This window comes from Terrapene carolina, unplaced genomic scaffold, assembly GCF_002925995.2.
Source record: "Terrapene carolina triunguis isolate 2854851 unplaced genomic scaffold, T_m_triunguis-2.0 Scaffold141, whole genome shotgun sequence".
In the NCBI taxonomy this organism is placed as follows: domain Eukaryota; kingdom Metazoa; phylum Chordata; order Testudines; family Emydidae; genus Terrapene; species Terrapene triunguis.
Genome location: NW_020664492.1, coordinates 3,487,918 through 3,503,321, shown reverse-complemented (window position 1 = coordinate 3,503,321; position 15,404 = coordinate 3,487,918). Strand labels below are relative to the sequence as shown.

General features: G+C 39.8%; 1 protein-coding gene across 2 annotated transcripts in view; it reads right to left on the bottom strand.

Moving 5' to 3' along the window:
- LOC113406828 (cyclin-dependent kinase 8) overlaps window positions 1-15,404 on the bottom strand; it is a 177,847-nt gene that overhangs the window by 98,101 nt on the left and 64,342 nt on the right. For both annotated transcript variants that reach the window (XM_026653597.2, XM_026653598.2), the window contains exon 2: window positions 10,742-10,817. In XM_026653597.2, coding sequence (XP_026509382.1) covers window positions 10,742-10,817 — 76 coding nt within the window. The remainder of the gene's footprint in view (window positions 1-10,741; window positions 10,818-15,404) is intronic.

Genomic DNA, 15,404 nt, shown 5'->3' with positions numbered 1-15,404 from the left:
CCCCCCCTCACTGGAAAAGCACCAGGTTAAAGATGGATTCCAGTTCAGGTGACATGATCACATGTCACTGCAAGACTTCATTACTCACTTGCCAGCACACACATATACAGGAAGACTCACAGGTAAACAGCCATCTGCAGACAATGGGAGTCATCAAGATTCCAAACCATCATTAATGGCCCACACTTTACATAATTACAATAGGCCCTCAGAGTTACATTTTATATTTCTAGTTTTAGATACAAGAGTGGTACATTTATACAAATCAGATGATCATACTCAGTAGATTATGCACTTTGTAATGATACCTTACAAGAGACCTTTTGCATGAAGCATATCCCAGTTACATTATATCACTTATTACCATATTTTCTCTAAATCTATCCCAGTTACATTATATTGACTTATTATTATATTTTTATAAAACCATGTAGACTGCACAACGTCACAATATGGAAACAGATCCCTGCTGCACATGTGAAGACCACAATTCAAGTTTGTTAGTGAATGCAGCTATCCGACCATTATCAATGAAAACATTTGTATCTCGTCCCTCAAGTGACACATTCAAGGAATTCATTCGCTCAAATAGATCTGCCAGATATGACAAGGATATCTGAGAGTGTCACTGAAATGCTGTATGAGTTACTATTGGCAAGAAAAATATGGACTTCCTCACGCACTTCACATAATCTTGTCAGCACCATGCCCCAGGACAGCCAACAAACGTTTGCATGTAACTGTATGAAGTATGCCCCCCGACACTTTGCAGAAAATGGCAAAAACCCTTGAATTAACCGGGTGCAACTTTATAAAGTTTATAATTTTTACTGCATCTGAAAGAACATTGCTGAGTTCCTCTGGCATCTTCTTAGCAGCCATTGCCTGTCTGTGGATAATGCCATGATTCCAGGTTGCTGTAGGGGCCACTTTTTGTACCCTTCTCACAACCCTGTCCTGTCATAGACTGTGCTCCATCGCTACAAATTCCAAAACAAGACACAGGCCTTGATTGGGGACATTGGACAAAATTATTTAATAGTTTAAAAAGCTCTTCACCAGTTCCTCCTGTTGGAAGTCGATGGCAAAACAGAAATTCCTCTTAATTCTGTTGCTGTAGCAAAACAAATATATACCAGTAGCTGTGCAGCATTTGATATATCGGTAGACTCATCTATCTGAATTTAATATGGGCTCTGACAAACACTTTCTAGGAGCTGCTCTTTTATATCAGTGACCATCTCTGCAATGTGGCGTGAAACTGTGTCATTAGAAAGTGGGATCACATCTAGCTGTGATGCTGATTTCTCTCCATTCATCACCGCAAACATATCCTTTGCAGCTGGAAGTAGTAGTTTCTCACATATGTTGTGCAGCTTACCAGCTTTGGCAATGCGCAAAGCCACATGGTAAGAAGCCTAAGTAGCCTTCATGTTAACAGTGCTGTATACTTCAACAACTTTCTTTTGTCCTGTTAACTCATTGACCTTCCTCTGAAAAAAAAAAAAAAAAAAAAAAAAAAAAACACACTATGGGTTTAGATACTAAAGTAGTTATTTCGAGATGCCAGTGTAGCCTGCAGAGCCTCATATTGTCGTTTGCTAGTACTTCGCCACACACAACACATTGAGACCTTGGTGCATCGCCTGACCCACTCCATGTAAAGCGCAGTTTGAAATAAGCTTCATCATATTTTCGGCTTCAGCTTGTGTTATTCGCTTTTCTCCGTTTGTCACAAAAACAATCCATTTCTCATATAAACGGTTTGTCACTTGTTGCGCGCTGCTGCTAATATTTTTAATTTCTTGGGCGGGGGAACCACGCAATGAGGTCTGACCTGTCACAGTTGCTAGTGAAGAGCTTTGCAGCGCCTGCGGCTCCTGCTGTAGATCGGGACAGGCTGTGGCTTAAGCTCTCATCCTGGGCTCTCGCTGTCAGAGCAGGGCAGGCTCTGGCTCTCAGAACAGGGCAGCTTGGGCTCCAGCTCTCCCCTTTAATCTCTAACCCCGGGTTTGCATAGCCCTTCTGCATGAGCCTCAGCTGCCCAGGGCTGACAGCCAAAGCTTATTTAAAAAAAAAAAAAAAAAAAAAAAAACAACCACCACCACCACACACACAGCGCTCACGCCTCTGTGACAGGTTCCCTGGGTTGCAACCTGGAACTGGGGTACTGCTGAACCCTCTGGCATATCAACCTGGGTTCCCTCTCACACAGTGATGCTGTGACAAGCTGCAAGCCTCTCCAGGTACTGCACTTACACAGCCACCCACAGGCAGGGACACACACAGCTGAGTTACATGAATGCTTCTCCTAGCCACTTATGAACTAACAATAGAGAGGTTCCAACCAATTCCCCCAACTCTCCAGCCTAGGACCCCAGGACTGTACTGTCCTGCTCTGGTCAGAAGTCTGACCAGTGTAAGTTTATTATCCAGTCTGCCCCTCCCCTCAATGTGGAGAGCACATGCATCAGCTTTTGTACAATAAGCAGATTTCCCAAGCACTACAACCAAAACACCCTGTTAAAGGTAAAATATAAAACAGATTTATTGACTACAGAAAGATAGATTTTAAGTGATTATAAGTAATAAGCGTACAGCTCAAAGTTGTTTACTTAAGAAATAAAATAAATCTGCAGTCTTAGTTCTATAAACTAGACTGAATTTAAATCAAGCAGTTCCTTAATACACAAGTTGGGACTCTCCTTTCCAGCCTGGGACCACCTCCCCTGTTCAAAATCTCTCCTCCAGATGTGTGTCCAGGTGCTGAGTTGTGGGGGGGAGTGAGGCCAAATGATGATGTCACTTCCCCCTTTTATAGCTTCTTTCAGCTTGCTGGAAACATCTATGCTTGTATCCTGGCTCAATCAGTCTCCATTGTCTACGTGCTATTTCTGAGAAGTCTCCATTGCATACGGTTCCTGCGACAGTCCTTGTGAGTGTGTATTCCCTTTAACGGGCTGTTAGCACATCTGGCTCCTCCACTGTTGTACCTGAAAAGGTGGTTGTGGGTGTTTCCAACATAGTTCAGTAATACATATATAGCAAAACTTCATAACTTCAAACACAATGATAGCACATACAATCCAACAGGATAATAATGTTCAACAGATCAAGACTTTTAAAATGATACCTCAGAAGGCATACATTGTACAAATAATATAATTATATGACAGTGGTGAATATGGGGGTTCTAGGGTGCTGCTTTCAGGCACAGAGTGCCACAGCCTCCCTTTACACATTCCCGCATCTCCCTTGGGAGGCGTGCCCCGTACTTTGAGAACCGCTGCCCCAATTTATTATGATTATGTTTATGGCCCCCCAGATTTTTATAAAGCATGTTCAACACCCAAGCTGAAAAAAAAGTCAGACACCACTGCTCTGTACTCTCTAGCAGGACAGAATCTGACTCTCGTTCAAAAGGTTTCTGACTACCTTTGTTAAGAAAATGTCAGTACCTTCTGACAAGAACCACTAAGGTTATAAGGGTGGTGCTAAAATGATTTCCCTAACCACCCAGACAAGAATTCATTACTGTGGAAAATGTTTCCTTCACGCAACCAACAGGGTTGACGAAATACCCTTCCAGACTTGAATCCTCCTTTGGCTTGATTGATCAATCATCCTTAATAGAAGGAGTTCCCAGGAAGTTATCTTACATATGGAAAAGAACTTATTACTTTCACGACTTAGAACAGTTCCTACCACCATCTTGAGCGACTCCTCCCAACAGGACAATGGATTAAAAAAATATATATATATTAAAAAAAGTGTGATGTGGGTTTTTTTTTAAATCAAAAACATCTATTTAATTTCAAAATAAACCTATTTAAAATTAAATGTGAAATTATGACAATCTACATTAAGGTCTAAATTTATTATAATCTATTGAAACCATTTAAATAAATAAAATAATATGCCACACCAATCAACATTGGACTGAAGAGAAATGCAGAAAATATGCTGAACATACTGATAGCACTGGATAAATTACAAAAGGATAGCTGCTCTACTGCTGATATTGTTGAAATTTGAAAGAACTTCAAGAAACTGTAGAAAAAACTCAACAAAGCTAAATTATAGGCAATGAAGAAGCAATTACTCTGCCTCATTTTCATGACAATATGCTCAACAATGTACCAGGGTAGATGTTTAACAGTTGAAAAAAATATACTGCTATAGCATTGGCATCTAATAATCATGCCACCTGCAATGAATTTCAAGGCTGGAGGTGAACCATGCAAGCAGTATAAGTTTGCTGCCAAAGTTTTTAAGAAAGGCAAACTACTGAATTGGTGGAAATCACGGGCTAAGCCCTAGAACCAACATTTGTTGAAGACACACTAAATAGCTTTTGGCAGCAGTAGCCTTTTCTGCAGGTGCCAAGAAAATATTTTCTTAATTTGGATTAGTTCATTCCAAATTAAGACACCAAATGGGAGTTGAAAAAGTACAAGCTTATTTTCCTCTTCCAATCTATGAATAAAAACAATGTGGGAGAGGATGAGACCTATGAGTTTTCAAAACCTGAAGGATTTTGTGACCAGAAGGTATCAGTTAAAATTCAAACTACAGATAATACTTCCTTTGTTTAAGAAGTCAGTTTTAAATGCAAAATATCTTTTGATCAACTTTTTTCTTTATGTATCTAGCACATTCAACTTAGTTTTATTTAACGAATACAATTTTTAAATGCTGTTGCGCATTTAATTGAATTCCAATTTCCATTCAAATGCAGTTTGACACAAATCACAAGTTTAAAAAAAAAAACACACCACGAAACGTGTCAGTCACCATTGTCTAACATGAAAAAGTAAAAATTAAGAATCTGAATAAAGGTATGTTCAATTATAAAACTGCTTAAATAAGTGTGTATAGATATAGTGTCTCTTCCTGGTTAGTAAAAAGAAATACCAAATTTAGTGTAGAGGCTATATTTTGTCGCTAAGCAACATGTGTTAATGGTTACACCAAACAATGGGAATGAACCTCTCTTTAGGAAAATAAGTATAAATGCAAAACAACTAACATAGATGACTTAAATCAAGGTTTCCTGCTTACTGATTTAAATAATGAATTACATCAGTGATTTAATCACTAGCTTATACCATTCCACCCTATCCCAGAGCCAAACCCCAAAAGAAAAGGAACTGCACCAAAAAAAAAAAAAAAACTAGTTGTAATATACAAATAGAGCACCCAGATTCAAAACAAGCTTTCCCCACACATTTTCGCCCATCCACCTTAGTCCTGAGCAGACATAAAACGACCATGCCAATTCACAGTAGACCCCATTTCACTACAAAGCTAAACTGAACAGAAACTTTCCTGATAGCAAAATATTCCTCAGCAGTCAAAGCAAAAGTGCTGACAGTTGAAACACTTACGGACCATTATACTTCAATGGGTAGGTTTGTGTCTCTTGTAGCAAGGTGGTACTTTAATGACACTGAATTTCATCTATGGAACATTCCTAATCTGATCTCATGCTAAAACATGGATAGACTGTGCATATTTAGAGAACAAGGATTTTCCACAGCCTACTACCCATAGCAAACTGTGGTGGTTATAGTGCACATAAAATTCCAGAAGGAATTAGGCCATGTTACATTAATAAAGTGCAATTTACTACTGAAGTGCTGGAAAATATTACAAAGTAAGTACAAGGTCAAGAGATGATCTAATGACAAAGCTAATTGATAAAGTAAAAAAGAAAAAATGTTAGGCAACAAAGTGAATAAAACAAATGACAATGCACTAAAACAGACTGCCCTAATACAGACTGGGAAGGTAGTGGGGAGGAATGGTCTTCCTATGTTTTTGGACAGTGTTTAGCATAGTGGTGCAATGATCCTTTAACTCATGGCACCAGCTGGCTCCAAGCTAATAAAGTCAATGTAATATAGGTTTGTTTGGGTTTTTTTTAACCAGTTGATAGGACTCATACACAAAACCTTCCCTAAACTGAAACACACTCAATCCAATGCACTTTTAAAGAGGGATTAACTGAAGGGCAGGTACTAGCCCCCTATTTCCTCCCTAAAGTTCCTTTATTCCTCAAGTACTCGAACAGTTACCTGATATAGTTTCCTGCAGTACCCCATCTAAAAAGGGAGGAAGGATTTTCTTGTATTTAAGTTACAGGACTGGGAGTCAGGAGTTTTGGGTTGATTTCTTGTGTAACTTAGACAAGACACTTCACTTCTCTGTACCTCAGTTTTCCCATCTGAAACTTACCTGTCTCATAGGGCTGAGGAAAGGTTCAGTTTTTTCATGTCTGTTATATACTTTGAAGCCTCAGAGGTAAAGTTCTATATAAATGCAAAATATTAGAAACTGATATTTCAGTGCATGAAATCTTACTGTAAGCGAACCACAGTTTCTTCATGCTTCTTCTCTAGCTCTATCATTAAGTAAATTCAACAGGAAAAAAAATAAGAAAAAGCAAGGCAGTGTACATCACTGGATAATTATACAGAACAATGTTCAACTAAAGGATCAATACAGTATAACATTCAGCCAAAATTATGTAAGAGGCAGGCTTCACAAACGTTTATCATGTTGGAGAAGTGTAGGGGTGGTCAGGGGGAGGAGTGAAAGGCAAAGAGGAGAATGTTTAAATAGTATCTCTTACTAGGGTAAGTATTTCAATTAACATGATATAACGAATTCAATTTTACATAAGTACTGAAACTATTCTACCAAAATAAATGGGGAAGTTGGTTTGATCAAAACAGGCTTGTTCAGTCAAGGTACTCAAGTTGAAGAAGAATTATAATAAAATATAAGAATGCTCACATGCAAGCCTGAAAAACAAATGACTTGAGTGCGCACACAGCAAGTGACAGCCTACATTCCAGCTCCAGACTCCACCTCACTTCATAGCTCTTTCCTGTATCCAGGGCACAATAGCAATTTTTTTTCTTCAGGCAGTCCCTATCAATCCAGTCTTTAGCTCAGATATCTGGATACAATAGGTGCTAGATGAAGGGAGTCCTGAGAGTACTGAAAATATGTTATTGAGATACAACTCTTTGGAAGCTTGAAACTGGAATTTAATCTGTCATACACAAACACAGGTGTTATTGCAGAGCTGTCAAAACAGAGATGCTTGGCACACAAATAATGAAGATTTACTTCAAAATGTATTCTTTCCAGGTGAAGGAGCTACCCAGATGGATGAAATACAGGAGTTTCAATTGCTGAGGAAACTATGTTTTGAAATGGAAATTCATTACACATGCAAGTCAAGCCTTCCTACTTCCTCTGACTACTCCAGCACTCAAATGCATATAATGAAACATTATACTCTAGAAGATCTCTTTTTAAATTAACAAGACTGGCATTTATTAATTTTGCCTTGAAATTCATTACATGGTTATATCAAACAGTTGTATTAATTAGATGTACAGATGGAAGTTTATTTACAATATAACATTGCTGTTAAATATAAAGCTGCTGGCATCTTTTTTTTTCTTTGTCTACACACACACACACACACACACACCAGATACAAACAATATAAATAGACAAGATGGAGAGGAACCACAGATCCCACTCTGGCCCAGTACATGTTACAGGCCTTCTTTCATTCTATAACTGTCTCGCCACTCCATTGTGAAATATCAGGCATTTTTTTATTACTATTACTTTTAAAACAATAAAAATAATCCAGTTTTCAGGACAATCTATAATATTATTTCAAAAAATACTACAATAAAAGAGCATTCAGTTGCAAGGTCAAGAACTCAAAAGTTAAGAAATGCCAGAATTAAGGCCCGAATTCACTGGCCTTGTGTGCATGTATCAGTACAGTCTTTAATTATATGGTCACATACTATTTTTCCCTCTCAGGAACCCAGACCCAATCAATGCACGCAATGGTTGACGCTCTGGGGATGAATAAGGGTTGTGTATTGAAGGAGACTTGTCTACAGGACCCCTGTCTCACTTGCTGCAAATGCTGGACGGAATGTAGTGAATGAGGCAGTGGATTGCAGGAAGGAACGGTCTCACACTTAAGGCAGCTGATTGCTACCCTGGAGAATTGGATTCTCTGGACTTTTTTTTTTTTAAAAGGTAATTTTAAGGAAATTTCCTTCTTTTTTTTTTAATTGAAAAACAGAAGTCCCATACTGTGGAACCATACTTCTTATGATCCAAGCTGAGGAGTTAGAACCTTTAGATCCACAGCTGGATAATTAAACAAACATGAGTGCACGAAACCAAACAGGATACCCCAAGATAGCACTTGGGAGGGCGAAGGGATGGGGCGGAGGGGCTGAGAAAGTGGCAGGGACTGTTCTTCCTGTGTGTTTAGACGGTGCCTAGCATATCGTAGGCACTGCTAACAGTAATCTTCTAATTCATTTGATTTAAACGGAGTTACTGGAAGCCCCAGCTGGCTGTTAATCTCTATGTGACCCAATCCCTGGAAGAAGGATGAGACACTTTGCCAGTAGGTTTCACAGCTATTTGCTGACATCAAAGGAATACAGCAACTGATGACTTTGAGGTTCAATTCCAAGTTCTGTAAGGAAGGGGCAAAGACCTTTCTTCCCTTCTACTCACTGCCTGTCTCCCACCCACCTAGCTCCTGTTGCCTACCCCTTCTGCTCCTCCTGACCCTTTGGCTCCTACAATCCATTCACCCTCCCACCCCTTTCCCTGACCCCTCTGCATCCCACTGCTGTGCTTTCTCCTTAGTTCCTGGATCCAGTCAGCAAGAGCACTGTGAGCATCTCCCCACTCTCAGTTTCAAACAGCTGGCACTACAGTGGCCCCTGGTGTCCAAGAGCAATTCCAGGAAAAGTCCTGTTCAGTCCCTGCAGCCCTGGGACGGAGCATGTTCAAAACTAGAATCTTAGACTTGTTTGGCTACCAAATTCTCCTATCGTGCAAACTGACATTTTCAGAGGCTCATAACTTGGCCAAATTTAGATGGCTTTTCATGGGCACAGCAAAAGGCACATTCCTATCACAAGGGTGACTCCCTCTACCAAATGTGAAGACCCTGCTCCAAATCAGGGACGCACTATAGCTTCTTGGTGCAACTGTTATGAGCATTGTTTAACATTGGCAAAAAAAAGTTATTTTCGCCTAATCTTTCTTTGAAACATCTGAACTGTTTTAGCTGAAACTTTCCAATACAACTTCAGCCTGAGGCAGATACTCAGTATGGGAAATTTCAGCCCAAATGGCTAGAGTTTGGCAAAGTTATAAGCAACTGAGGACAGGGTCTTATACTGGGAAGTGTCAAGAAACCTTAAATAATAGCAGTGTTCTAAGTATGTACAGAATGTTATTTCTCTCACCAAAACTCTTTCATGGACCTTCACAGTCTTACACTGTTCTATGTCACACTATCATATCCACAACAAGTTTTAAACAAACAGACAAAAACACACCTAGAATTTTCCACTTTTAAGAAAAGGTCAAGTTTTCCAAAAGTGACTGGAGATTTTTTTGGGAGGAGGGAGGGAGACCTTCAATGTTGGTGCCTAACTTGAGGTGCAGTAGAGTGGACTGATTTTCGGGAAGTGCTTTTGAGTCTGTACCCTTTAAGATGTCTTAGGCTAGGTACCCAAAAATCACTAGTCATGACTCAAAGTCTTGGCTTAGGTCTTTAAAATACAATTCTAATCTTATATTATCGATTTCATTGGTAATAAAGTAATAAAATTTTCAAAATCTAAAGCATCGCACCTCACCCCTCTCGTATCAACTTTTCATAAAAAAATCTAAGCATTAATTTCAGGAAGATGTTTCTACCAGAACTGTCAATTATCTGCATCCACAAACAGAATGTTTCTGCACCATTAAGAAATCATTTGGGAACAAAATAAGAATTCAAAGGATCCACACAAATATGATCCTGAACAAACATATATTTAAAGATTCATGAGTTTGTATTTTACGAAGAAGTGACAACTCATTTAACCAAAGGAAAAAAAATGTTTATTTAAGATTAGTGAATCACCAAATTCTTGACATTTAAATAATTAAGGGTCTTAATATCACCAAGTGTATCTGTTGCACTGGCAAATCTAAAAAATTAATAATCAATGTTCTATATGAATAATAGAATATTTACAGGCTGTATACATTCTGTCTTACACTGAAGTTTTATATTAACTATTTGCATTAAAATGTATTTCTATGATTTTCCTCTTTAAATATTAGACCGGAAAAAAAAAAAAATCACAGAACAGAGATAATATCCAAACACAATATTGCATTTGATATCTGCTAACTGAAGATATTGGAAATTTGTTTTGCGCTCTCCCCTTGCAATCAGATATGGCTATATTACTTTTAAGGGTACAAGTCTTTGAATGGGAAAGGAAATTAATTGTAAACTAAAATTAAACCATTATACCCAAACTTACTGTAATGAACAGTGCTGACAAATATAACAGAGTTTAGACAGCCACTATTTTAATAAAGAGAAAATCATACATTTATTTCCAGTACTAATCAATATGCATTCAGAGGTACAGATAATTATGATTTATGCTTAAATATGCAATAATAAAATGTAATTTAGGAATTGCACCATTCTACAGCGAAAAGTTAAACTCTTATATAAGGGAATTAGGTTTACTTTAAACCTCAAATTTAAGATTTTCTTCTGTATTTAGAAAGGTAGATTTATTGAAACTAAAACATTAAATTATGATGCATTCACTTAAAAAATACTTTATTAAAATCTTACTGATAATAAAAAAAGAGTGTTACTTACTGCTATTTCTCTGCATGCAGACATAGAAATTCCAGTACCTTCTATTTGTTTTAAAGCATAATCTTTATCATCTTTCCTGTGAAAGAAGAAAAGAAGTTTTTAAAACACTGCTATGTGCATTCAAAGCAAACTTATGCACTACTCAGATAACAGCTTCCAATCAATGTAAGTTCTGTAAATCATGTTCTTTTGATCCTTTGGTAGTTTTTAATGCCCTGCTTGCTACCTTAGAAATAAGAACTAAGCTGTATTAACTACCAGCACCTGGATTGATAACCTCAAATACAAGTAGTCAGTATATTAGAAAACATTTTTCGGTCCTATTCAATACAATGACTTCAAGAATACATAATTTTACATTTATCACATATGAGAAGTTAGTCTTTCAGTGAAGAAATCTGGGGTATAAACAATTTGTTAGATGATAAAATTACAAGTACATCAGCTTACACAGAAATAAAATGTATTACTCTGGAACACTCACAGTACAGATTTTGAACAATCATGCATACTTGTATATCCCAAGAGGTACATTAAATTCATTAAAACTTGCATGTAAGGAAACTTATCTTCCCTTTCCTCCAAACCTCAAAAACTAAAATTTCATACTGAAAAACCTGTTCCTACCAATCAAATCCTTAAAGCAGTTTAAAACCCAGCAGTAACTTCAGCGTTTTGTTCAGCCCTGCAAACTGAAGATTCTTCTAATTCACCATCAATAAATGTGAAATACCTGAAACTAGAAATTGTGGGAATATGGGGGGAGGGGGGCTATTTATTTTATTTTTACATTTGGTGTTGAAGCCTGTTAGCAGCTGCAGCTACAAGGAGCAATGGCAGGAAAGGGCTACCTGTCCTGGACCTCTGGGAAGCCAGGTCTTTAGCCGCACACACACCACCAGGGTCTTTCCTGTCCCAGGAGCACTATGAGGACACTAAGTAAAACGATGTTTCCAATCTGTTTGCACATGCTTCATAAGGGTTTGTAACAGGCTAGAGAATTATTCTCTGAAGATTCTGTCTACCCCAAGTATGCTCCACCTGCACCCAGTTAGTAAGCATGCTCCAATCCAGAGCTGAGTAGGACTTTTTGTTCAACCACTCCTTCCAACAGCCAGGGCCACTATGGCCCTGGGAACTGGAACCGACAACAGACAGACTGTCTCTCCTGTGCTATCAATGCTCCCAAGTAATACAGAGAAGGTGAGAGTAACCTGACTTGTTCAAAAAAGACAATGACAAATGCAGGCTGGGGTAGATAGCAGCAAGCTAAGGCAGGACAGAGGCGGAGGGAAAGCAGCAGAGGAGAACAGGCTAAAGAGGGACAGCTAGGGGATAAAGGCAAAAGTAGGACATGCTGAAGGAAGAAAGACACCACTACAGAACGCTCCCCTCTCAAACCTGGAATAGAATCCAGAATTCATGACTCTCAACATCCCTCAGTTATTTGAAGCAGTTGTGAAGCCTTAATTTGCCCCCATGCTCATAAATATTATGACAGTCTTTAATTAAATTAACTTATACGGTTTCCACAGGACCCGTACCTTATTCAGTGCATAGGAGGAACGATACTCAAGCAATTAGTCAAGACTGCAGAGTGAGTGATACAGTTACTTCTATACAGCAGAACCTCAGAGTTACAAACACCTCAGAAATGGAGGTTGTTCGTAACTCTGAATAAAACATTATGATTGTTCTTTCAAAAGTTTAGAGCTGAACATTGACTTAATACAGGTTTGAAACTTTACTATGCAGAAGAAAAAAAACTGCTTTCCCTTTATTTTTTTAGTAGTTTACATTTATCACAGTACTGTACTGCATTCGCTTTTTTTTGGTCTCTGCTGCTGATTACGTACTTCCGGTTCCAAATGAGGACTGTGGTCAGCTTGTCGTAACTCTGGTGTTCGTAACTCTGAGGTTCTACTGTATTACAAAAGTTGGAAAGTATGTAATGAATGAGGCAGAGGACTGCAGGAAGAAAAAGGATGGTCTGGAGGTTATGGCAGTCAGGGCCGGCTCTGGCTTTTTTGCCGGCCTAGGCAAAAAAGCCCCCCGCCGCCGCCCCCCCAGCGCGGCAGGGGAGGGCGGCGAGCCCGGCCGGGGCTCTCAGCTTTCCCCGGCGGCCAGAGCGCCGGGGGGAGGGCGGAGAACCCCCGGCGGCCAGAACGCCAGGAGGAGGGCGGCGAGCCCGCCCAGGGCTCTCTGCTCTCCCCGACCAGCCGGAGCGCCGGGGGGAGGGCGGCGAGCCCCCGGCGGCTCCGCTCTCCCCGGCGGCCGGAGCGCCGCGGGGAGGGCGGCGAGCCCAGTCACAGCCTCGCTCTCGGGCCGGAGCGCCCCGCCGTGCCGCCCGCTCCAGGCGCCGCCCCAAGCACATGCTTGGTGGGCTGGTGCCAGCAGCCGGCCCTGATGGCAGTCAAATCCACCCCGGAGAACCAGATTCTATTCCTGCCTCTGCAACAGGATCTGTAGGTGGTTGAATCTGTAGGTGGTCCTGGGCAAGTCACCGACTCCAAACTTTTCACAGGTGGTCACAGTATGTTCCTCATTTTCTGCATGCCCTGAGACACCTGGGGCCTGATCTGCAGAAGTACTGAGCACTCACAATTGCAAATAAAGTCACTAGGAGCTATGTTCTGAACATATAAAATGCTACACAAATGCTAAATATTCTGAAATAAAAATAAAGCGCAAGGCATCTCAAGTTGGACTCTTAAAATTAGCGGACAATTTTCCTGTGCTTCAGTTCCCTGTAAAATGGGGGGAAATGCTGTTATCTTATTTCATAGAGATGCTGTAAAGAAAAAAAAAGTTGTTTGTGAAACACTCAGATACCTTAATGTAGTGTCTGTGGCAGACATGTTGTTGCTATATAATGATTTTATGAAACTGTTAAAACTAAGAAAAATAAAACTGGTAAAACTACTATAAAACTCTGTACAACTACCATTTTGCATCAGAAGTGCATCAGAAACAATGACAAAGTTCCAATCCGGACCGTGCAGCGATGAGAAGGAACTGGAGGCGTGGTCAGTCTGCCCTGCCCTTTATCACCTCAGACAGACACACGAGGCGAGCCAGGGCGCCTGAGCAAACCAATGGGCACTACTTTCAAATTCTCCAACTCCAGACGCGTACGTAAGCCTCAGTGGAATACAACAGGGATCCTCCCCGATACATATTAGTATTGGTTTAGTTTAATGGGAACTAATGGGAAAACAAGCAGGAACACAACACCATAGCTCTAGAAAAGCAGCCTCCCAATAAACAAGACAACTGCCAGGCTGTTAATGAAAACGCTACTTCCACACTCCATCCAAAGTTTTATAGCTGTTTTGCCAAGGCTGGGAGCCAAGAGGTCAAAGGAACACTAAATGGTTAAACAGACTTTCTGAAAGGGGGAAGGGAGAACTGTCAGTGAACTGTTCTCTGGGGAAACAGACTGACATGGACAGAGAGAGGTTCTGTGGGAGAGTCCGAACAGTTGGGGACTTCCCAAGCTTGCAGAGGATGTTAAGCCTTAGGGAAGGCAAGCATGTGTACAGACTGTTTATTATTTTTATTTTAGTTCTGAAATGCTTTGGTTCTAAACAATATTTTCCTTTCAAAGGATGTCTGGTCATTGGATGCCACTGTGCATAGTTTCAGAGGAGCAGAACTGCAGGTATTAAATTTAAGTCGGGCCTCATGAGGTAATTTCATTTAGTACCTAGGGACTGCATCCCAAAGCCCAGTCTGAGTGGGAGATTCACCTGATTCCACTCAGAAAGGTGACAGCTGAGGCGTCAGAGTCAGTGCGCTCAAAGACTGGATGAGGAGTTAGAGGCACAGTTAGCCCAGTGACTGTAATACTGCCACGGAAAAGATCATAAGAAAAAACTGTATTGAGTGCAGGATTTGACTGGTGTGCAATAAAACATGTCCTGGGGCCACACATTCAATCAAGAAAAAGCAATACTGAATAGCTATCCACTCTGAGCACTGTGCATCCCGTTCACTGAATGAGACAAGAGTTCTAAAATAGTATAGGATCATGTAACACTGGTCTACAATTTTTGAGAAGTCATCTGCTTCAGAGATAAAATGTGCTATTTATTATGTATTTTGATGTGCTGAATTCAAATATGACCATTAAAACAACTGGCTACTGTTTCTAAGATATTTAAGTTTTTACATTTTATGTCTATGTATATTGTGTAGATAGTAGAGTTTTAATCATAAATTGTAAACCTAGGTCTTTTCATGTGTTTATGGTTGCTTTACATGATAATATTTCACCTGTCCTGTTTATGTAACACTTTAAAAATCAGCAAAAGGGTTATATAAATAAAATTTATTATGAAACAAAAGGCAAAAAACTCTTATGTACATAGTTTAGTCCTATTCAGTGTCTACTCGGCGCTTCTTGGCTTGTCTCTTGTATTCATTAAATGGAGCATCTCTTGTCACTGTCCAGCAATACTCTGCAAGCATTGATGGGCTCCATTTGCCCTGATAGCGTTTCTCCATTGTTGCAATGTCCTGGTGAAATCGCTCGCCGTGCTCGTCGCACACTGCTCTGCAGTTCGGTGGAAAAAAATCTAGATGAGAGTGCAAAAAATGTATCTTTAGTGACATGTTGCAACCAAGGCTTTTGTATGCCTTGAGGAGGTTTTCCACCAACAAC